This window comes from Ahaetulla prasina, chromosome 3, assembly GCF_028640845.1.
Source record: "Ahaetulla prasina isolate Xishuangbanna chromosome 3, ASM2864084v1, whole genome shotgun sequence".
NCBI lineage: Eukaryota > Metazoa > Chordata > Lepidosauria > Squamata > Colubridae > Ahaetulla > Ahaetulla prasina.
Genome location: NC_080541.1, coordinates 180,754,127 through 180,762,890, shown reverse-complemented (window position 1 = coordinate 180,762,890; position 8,764 = coordinate 180,754,127). Strand labels below are relative to the sequence as shown.

Here is an 8,764-nt window from a genome sequence, read left to right as displayed (position 1 = left end):
AGATGCTTTGTGGCTATAGCTCAGTGCCAGTGAAATTAGGTCAGGAAGTGGGCATTTGATATTTGGTTCCTGATGTCAACATATCATAAAGGCTATATAATTTCCTTTCTATTGGAACCGCCTGTGGATTGTCACAAGAAAAGAGGAAAGCTGCCTGTCTATCAATTATATATTGTACAGTTTTGGAAACATCTCCAATTATTCTTAGCTACTATGCCTGGGAGTTTTATTTTCTCTCTTAAGCATTTCCTCAGGAATCATCTCTGGGGATGCTGGGTAGGCAAGAACCAAATTTAAATCAATGAGTTAAAAACATTATATACCACCGGTATTTCAGCTAAACTGTTACTGAGGAAAATGATTCAAAGCTGGCTCTCTTTATCTAGCTTTAGGACTTGTATGGAGAATAGATCACATTTTAAGTCACATCTAAGCAAAAACGTTGAAAATCCAAAAGGGGTCACAAAGATTTAAACATCAATGTATCTTTCTAGTGTTTGCTCTCCCCTCTTTTCCTTCACAACTTATTTTCCTTTCTCTTTTTTCTGAGATACCTGTGGAACAGATGACTGCAGGAAAATTATATCACTTATCATGATTTTGAAATGACTCTCACAATGGCTTTGGAATTAAGAATTAGTAGACACTAATACTCAGGAGCTGCTGTGCCAATTCATTTTCAAGATATAAGACATTTTGTTCCATCATCACAAAATAAGGGAACTTTCAAATTAACTAACTTGATCTTTGCTAAATTATGAAATACCAGTATCAAGCTTTATTATCAATGATTTTGTCAACCAACCTATGCATGTAATTTTCTTACTGTCTTTTGCCAGTATCTCTTCCCCACATTTGGAGTTATTTCTTCAGCTCCCCAATCTAGCCTACACTGGTGAGCTTCCTTATGGCTTCTCATCCAACTTCTAACCTGATTTGAACTTGTTTCTTCACTATCAGCTGAGATCAGCTAGATGTTGCCACCTGCTGTCATTAAAATACAGTAGATCCTGCAAATTGAAGTGCAGCTCTTTACACTGAGCAGAATACAGCAGGCCCAAAATGAGTAAAAGTAGTACTTATAGCTTGTTAATTTCTCAGTACATTCTGTGCCCTAGCAGTATAATTTGCAATTTTACAAGGTCTTCAAGTTAAAATGACACACCTGAACTCTGAAGACTATGTTTCCCTCAAAGTTTTCTTTGTATTTATGATTCAGTGCTTTTGGAATGTTTCTTTTCTAATGTTTGTATCTGTAAATGTCAGTTCCATTTATAAAAAAACATTTTAAGATGTTTTTTATATAACAACTATAAGCACTGTAGAATCCCATTTTGTTGTAACAATTCAAATCTCAAGATATATGCAGAAAGTAAAGTTTTTACTTGAGTGATTGTTAGAATCACGCAAGTAATTGTGAAAACATTCAATCTGGGTTGGGTTCTCTAGTACAAATACATTCATATAATATGGATAGGAGACTTAGGAGGTGTTTAGGAAATTTGGAATCAGTTTTACTAAAGTTGCTCCCCCATATTACTTACAATATCTAGGGGTTTCACTAAAAACATACCATTTCCTTTTTAGGACATTCAAGCCCTTGCAAAAGCCACAATATTCCAAATAAATTTGAAATGGCTCAAGTACAACTAGCTCAGAAGACCCAGAGATGTTTTGATTTGAACACAACGGAGCTGTTTCATACTCAGGATGCCTTTTACTCCCCAGCTTCACCCACATAAAGGGCAGGATTCTTTTCCTCTTAACAAGGAGAGTCAACGTCATTCAATAAGATATGATAAATTGTAGCCTGGAGCATCCAAGTAGCCCTGCAATATAATCTCTGCATATAGGAAACTGTCAAGTATAATGTACTAAATAACATACCAGAACAACTAGACACAAGAACAGTTTTTTCCCGAAGGCCATCACTCTGCTAAACAAATAACTCCCTCAACACTGTCAGACTATTTACTGAATCTGCACTACTATTAATCGTTTCATAGTTCCCATCACCAATCTCTTTCCACTTATGACTGTATGACTATAACTTGTTGCTGGCAATCCTTATGATTTATATTGATATATTGATCATCAATTGTGTTGTAAATGTTGTACCTTGATGAACGTATCTTTTCTTTTATGTACAGAGAGCATATGCACCAAGACAAATTCCTTGTGTGTCCAATCACACTTGGCCAATAAAAATTCTATTCTATTCTATTCTATTCTATTCTATTCTACTCATTTTTTCACATATTTGCCCATTGCATATTTTTTATGTGCAAAGCTTCCAAATCAAAGAATGGTCTAATAAGGTAAGGTGATGCTAATGACTTGAAATTTTATTCCTGCTAATGTAAATATCAAGATAAAGTTTATCTCCTTTTCCAGCAAACTGCCTCCTGGAGTAGGCAGAACCAAAAACCTAAATTACTGTTTACTGCAACAATAAAAGCAAACTGGTCGGTCCCCAAGCACCATCTCAAGCTATAATAAAAAAAATAGTAACGGTAATAATTTAGTAAATCAGCATATGGTTTGTTATGTAAAATTACCTCTGGAAATCAAAAACTATATTTCAGGCCTGATTCAATTTGTGCTCACACCTCATAAAAGTTTTCCATCAGCTGTGAATTGCTTTGTGTATCATGCTAAACAAAAGGTAGGCAACTTGAAGACCAGGATTATATGAGCCTCCCAATCCCTTTCTGCGGTTCTTACTGCCGAGATCAGTTTTCTATTACTTTGGAATGAGAAGTGGTGAAATATTAACTCTCCATCCAACGTATACTTCTACGTACTTTCCAACCTGTTCATTTTGTCCCTTCCAACATTAAGTATTGATTATGGCCATCAAAAGATTGCCTATCTATCCCCTGCAAACAAGACTGCTTACAATAAAACAACCCCCTATTCTTGCACTTCAGGTTTGGGAAAATTGCTCACTATCATTGTGCAGGCTTTGGGTTTACACAATTCATGTTATCACTTATTTGTACCCCGCATTTATTTATTTTTACAAATAATTCAAGGCAGTGAATATCTCCAACACATCTTTTTCCTCCCGTTTTCCCCACCACAACCCTGTGAGATGTGTTGGACTGAGAGTGAATTTCTGATAACAAAATATTAAATAAGTCAGACATTTTTTACCATATTGTTCCAACAAAGGAGCTATGCTTGTTCTAATCTACTATGTTTTTCTGCTCACAGCCAACACAATTTTCACAATTTCTAGTTTGGACACGTGAAGGCAAACGTTCTTTCACTTAGGAGAAAGCAAAATACCAGTAGTTCTTGACTTACGACCACAATAGATTCCAAAATTCCCATTGCTAAGCAAGACAGTTAAGTGAGTTTTACCCCATTTTACAAACTTTTTTTGCCAGTTAAGTGAATATCTGCAGTTAAGTTAGCAAGTTAAGTGAATTAGGCTTCCCCATTGACTTTGCTCATCAAGTCACAAAGATAATCACATGACCTGGAACACTGCAACTGTCATATATACCTGCCAGTTGCCAGGCATCTGAATTTTGATCATGTGACCACAGGGGTGCTAAAATGGCCTTATTTGTGAAAAATAGCACTTAAAAGTTTTCAGTGCCGTTTTAACTTCGAATGGTCACTAGAAAAATAGTTTTTAAGTCAATGCATGCTTTCATAAATATTGAATTCCAGTTCACGATATGCCAGGGTTTTCTGAAGTCTAATTTAACATATCTCAGATTAAGAGGAGTTAAATGTTCTGTGATTCCATGTAATGTAATTTTATAAAAATCAAAACTCACACACTAGTAAGTTATCTTAAAAGAACTGTATTGTTAGTTGAAATATATGTATCGATATTGCCATCAGTACAGGCGCTGGGGTTTCCCCATGGTGCTCTTGATGTACAAGGCACGCACATTTTGCCAATTTTTCTTCAGCAGAGATACAAGGAAATTGACTGCCAAATGAATGTTGTAGACCAACTCATCCTCAGTCATCTTCACATGACCAACTGCCACAGCAAGACACAATACCTAGAAGAACACAAGAAAACACTCAAATGTGTTACAATTGAATAGGAATAGAAACGATTTGTTCAAAAAACAAATCAATCTCAAGTTGGTTCCACAAAACAAGATAGATGCAAATAGCTGAAGCCTTCAGGAAAATAACTGCGGTGTTTCTGGGAATCTTGTAACTATTTGTAATAAAGAACACAGTATTGTTCTTCTAATAAAAACTATGGTTACCATTGTGCAAGTTAGAAGGGATAAATCAACTTTAGGTGCTTTTACATTCTTCCTACACTTCACTGATATTGAAGAGAAAACCTAATTCAGTAGATGCATTTTTTTTTATTTTTTTCATTAAATTTCATTGGTGCCATCTCACTCTACAAAGTGATTTTCTCTAGATATTTGTTAAAATATTCTTTCCCTCTTCAGCTAGATAATTTTCTGTGGGCCTGCTTTACTAGTTTAGACAATACTAGAAATTACTTTCCCCCCCAATAAAAATACATGCTGCCAAATGTAAGGAGTTAAAAAAAATACCTTTTTCATTTGAAACTTGATTGTGGATTTCACTTCATCTACTTTGCCCACCATGTTCTCATTGTGAGTGAGAAGAGAAGGGAACTTGCCAGCCTTGTTCAGTCCTGGCCCCAGGATTCGAGGAATTTGCTTAATTAAGGATTCAGAGGCCAGGAAAGCATCATATTTTTTGGCTGGATAAAATAAAAATACACAATATTGAAAATACCCAAGACTCATGTCAAATATCTGCAAACAGGTATACATGCTAACAATATGGAATGTAACAATCTAGACTCATCTCAGTGCTTGTGTGTGTATGGTCTCTATACACTTCTTTCAAAAATAGAAACAAAAATGTATTCTGCATACCCAGCAACATTTCAGATGTGCTTTTCTCAGGCACAAGATCTCCAATCTGCCCCTAGAATTACCAAATTTTGTTTAGTTGGGGGCCAACATAAACATTCCAATGTTTGCTTACAAGTTCAGGTATGTTCTTACATGATCTAGAACAGTGGTTCTTACACTGTTTGACCCAGGTATTCCTTTTCCTGGTCTTGATAATATCATTACCCCACACACAGAGACTGTTGTTTTAGCTCAGTAGTAGTTCCAAACTGGGTCCTTGACTGAGCAAAACTAAACAATTACAAATTACCCTCAGGATATGCCAAATACTGACTTAGGAGTAACCCTCCTCACTTTGTACAGAATCTTGGCTATCAGACAGAACAGGAGCCTGTCATAGTAGATTTTCCACAACAACTGTTGCAGAAACAGATATGTAAACAGTTCCAAACCCATCAACATATAGGACAAAATAAATTTATATTAGTGGATACAAGTTGCACTATGTTAGAAGGTGTACGTTTATACTAAGAGGTGCTTTTATATTTCAGAGTAGAAGATATGGATGTTGTTCATGTACCAATTCAAACTGTATTCCAATAAAATATTTTAAAAGCCAATTAATATTTATTGGGTTCATATCCCACAGCAATCAAGCATCTCTTAATGGCTTAAAATGAACAAAACAATTTAAAACTTTTTATGGCCTACCAGCGTAAATGTAAACAAATAAAATGAATTAATAAAAATGCCATAATAGATTAGGTTGTCCAAATCAGAAAAATATTTGCATAATTTGGTTTTAAACAGCTTCCTTAAGGTCAGTATCAAACTATTTATTGAGGCTACTAAAATAAGGACCAGGTGCTAGACTGCTGGAAATAGTTAACAAATATTTACAGAAAAACTTCCTTACAGCATAACGTAATTGGAAAGCAATTAAAAGCACAATTTTTAGGGTACAAATGAGACAGGGCTGCAACAAACCACAATATTAATATGCTTCCCTTTTTGCCACATTACAATACAGAGACCTCTGGCTCCATCCCTTTTCAGTCCCAGGAACTCAAATTATATACCTCTGCTTCACATTCTTTATTTGCAGTTGGAGAGGGATGGGTGGGAATGAATATCCATATTGTTTTTACTATTAGCCACAAGAATATTAAACCAAAGTGAATGTAACATGGTTCAAAAAAAAGATAATTCAATTTTATCCAATGTTTATCTTGGGATATTCTTTTTTATTTTGCTCACCTAGTTTCTTCACTAGTTTTTTGTTCTTATTCAGTTTTTTAAGGGCCTCTATATCCATGTGTGGGATGTCAACGGCTTTGGCTTCATCACAATGCTGCTGATCACCCAGGACACAGACAGAGAATTTAGGTCTTGGAGCTGACTTGAGCCTGAGAGAACAAAAAGATCATCACAATAGCCACCTCCTCTCAATAAAAGTTATACAAAATGGCAAAAGAACATTCAAAACTGGTGCTGACAAATCTTACCGGACAGCTAGTACTTCTCTGTGCACCAGGATCTACCTCTTGCTTCTTAAAAATGATCGGCAGGATCAGCATAAGAGCCTCACCATACCTCCCCTGATGTTTTAAGACCCAGGGTAAGGGTCCGTCCAGCCACACCTGCTGCATACAGTGAGGTGAACTGAACTACCCTGGCAATTCAGCATTGCACCCAGCTACAACAGATTTTACAAGCCTGTAAAACAAGGCTGTCTGAATGTAAATTAAATTCAAAGACTTCTAACAGGGAGAAAGTTAGAAGACTTCTAAAGGGTGCAAGCAGAAGGCTGGGTTGTACAAGAAGAGTGCCAAACCTGACAGTGCCAGAAAAACGCTTGTCCTTTTGTGGGTCATAGTTTTTCAGACTGATCTGCAACTCCACAGTCTCCAAGAACCTAGGTAAAGAAAACAGAATACATATTTGAGCAAAAACTGAGGACAACTGAATACAGTAGGAGAAAGCAATCAGATGGCCTTCAGTAGTTTTGGATTACAGTCTCTACTCAGATTACATGCTTATGACTGTATTTAATTGGGATTTTGAAACATCTAGAGGCCACTGAATACATGAAATGGTAATTTCATTTAAGATGAACTTTACTTTCTAAAGGAAAGCATTCGACACAAACGTATCAGTACTGAATAAATTACCCCTTCTATGAATTTTATTTATATACTTTTTATAAATAGCTCAAGGTGGCAAACAACTTATTCTTCCTCCTATATGTCCCACATCCCTGTGAGATGGGTAGAACTGACAGAGAATGACTGGCCCAGTCACACAGCTGATTTTTCATACCTAAAATTGGACTAGAACTCAAGTCTCTTGATTTCTAGCCTAATGCCTTAACTACTAGAGCAAATTACTCCAAACAACCTGTTTTTATCTTGCAAGCTTATAAAAACTTTTCACTAAAAACTAATAAAAAACCAGCTTTCTGTTCAATGTCGACTCTATTTTATTCTCCTATAGGAAAACCAAGTGGAATATTTGTAATGCTTACAATAATTTACAGCTGCAATTTTAATACTATCCAAGAGAAATGTAATTGAACTACTGCCTTATATTGTTACAGAGAACCTTCTAATATGAGCTGACAATAAGCTTCTTGGAGAACTAAGTAAGATCTATTATTTTTTCCAAAAGTTTCAGGATTTCACAGTGGCCATGCTGATTCCAGCTCTTGCTAATCTGGTGCAAACACACCAATCCCCCATCAGATGCAGCTCCTTTGTCCTTCCAATTAGAGAGAAATTCTGTCAAATGCTAATCTCATTCTGTTATACACGAAGGCAGTGACCTGCTCTCTGCAGCTATAGCAAACTCTGGTGTTTGGTTTACTCAAATTAACTTTATTTAGTAGGTCTTCTGAAGTTCTTACTTGCGGGGCTTTGTCTGACTCCCCTGAAGGACTTCCCTCACAGCTTCATAAAGTGTATCACGGGAGACTTTGCTGCTGTGGAAAAACATATCTTAATTTAAACTCATACAGACTTTCAGATTCGTGTCAATGTCTCTTTCTGGAGAACAAACAGAAGCAACCCCACCCACCCACCATGCTATTTAGACAGGAGCTTCCCTTGATATGGCTCTTGACGTTCATTCATATTGAAAGAGAGTAAGTGAATGAAGACAAATTATGCTGTTATGCATCAAGGACCAGTAACAACCACTACTGTGCAATTCTTTATCGAGAAGAACAATGTCGCCCAAGGGAAGCTTATGCAACTTTAATACAGAACCTACTCGGATCCGATTCCATTGCAAAGAAGGGACCGCTTAAAAGCTGCTCTTTGATTGCTGAATTAATCGCATATGGAACCAGCCGGTTTCAATGGGAAGGCAGATCGACAGAAACGGTCTTGGATCGCGATCTGAATCACGCCATGCGAATACGGCCCTCGGGGCCTACTTAAACCCGCAAGACCATCGGTTAAGACCGGCATCTAGAAGAACGACTGTCCCTTTCCGTCCCAGGCTCCTTGCCCCAGGCCTGCCCAACTGGCTCACCATCCGCGATCCCTATTCAACGCCACTCAACTCGATCCCAAGAGCAAGGATGGCGGCGGATTCTAGAACAGATTCACACCTACCTCATCTTGGCGTCTCTCTTTGCCGGAAAAAGGACCAGGCTCTCACTTCCGGCGGTATTACAGCGCCCAGTCTCGCGGGATGAGAGATCAGGCGAGCCACGTGAATTAGCCGCTTCAGGTTGGGGGCGGGTTTCTTCTAATCGAGGCCGTCAGGAGGCGGGGCTTATGGAGTGACATATTATACCCCCACCCCCGATTGAAAGAGGATTCGTAGCTAAATAGGCTCGCGATCGGGTTCGGAGCTTGCGGTGCTTTGGAGCAGGGGTCTCCAACCTT

General features: G+C 37.6%; 1 protein-coding gene across 3 annotated transcripts; it reads right to left on the bottom strand.

Annotated features, from left to right (window-relative positions):
- Nucleotides 1-3,802: 3,802 nt before the first annotated feature.
- On the bottom strand, nucleotides 3,803-8,564 carry RPL10A (ribosomal protein L10a). 3 transcript variants are annotated; one of them, XM_058176501.1, is made up of 6 exons: nucleotides 8,489-8,564; nucleotides 7,777-7,848; nucleotides 6,709-6,789; nucleotides 6,132-6,280; nucleotides 4,545-4,717; nucleotides 3,803-4,025 (listed from the first exon to the last, which is right to left on the bottom strand). In XM_058176501.1, exons 1-6 carry the CDS (start codon nucleotides 8,491-8,493, stop codon nucleotides 3,855-3,857), a joined length of 651 nt encoding a protein of 216 aa, XP_058032484.1. In that variant the 5' UTR covers nucleotides 8,494-8,564; the 3' UTR covers nucleotides 3,803-3,854. The 3 variants fall into 3 exon arrangements, with proteins under 3 accessions (XP_058032484.1, XP_058032483.1, XP_058032482.1); XM_058176500.1 differs by having other exon boundaries at nucleotides 7,777-7,851; nucleotides 8,489-8,558; XM_058176499.1 differs by lacking the exon at nucleotides 8,489-8,564 and having other exon boundaries at nucleotides 7,777-7,865.
- Between the last annotated feature and the right edge of the window lie 200 nt (nucleotides 8,565-8,764).

Coding starts and splice junctions, on each gene's coding strand:
- RPL10A (XM_058176499.1), bottom strand. CDS start 7,865: ATGTTTTTCCACAGCAGCAAAGTCTCCCGTGATACACTTTATGAAGCT. Junction 6,790..7,776: donor AGTCAGACAAAGCCCCGCAA/GTAAGAACTTCA, acceptor TTCTTTACCTAG/GTTCTTGGAGACTGTGGAGT. Junction 4,718..6,131: donor AAAACTAGTGAAGAAACTAG/GTGAGCAAAATA, acceptor TATTTTATCCAG/CCAAAAAATATGATGCTTTC.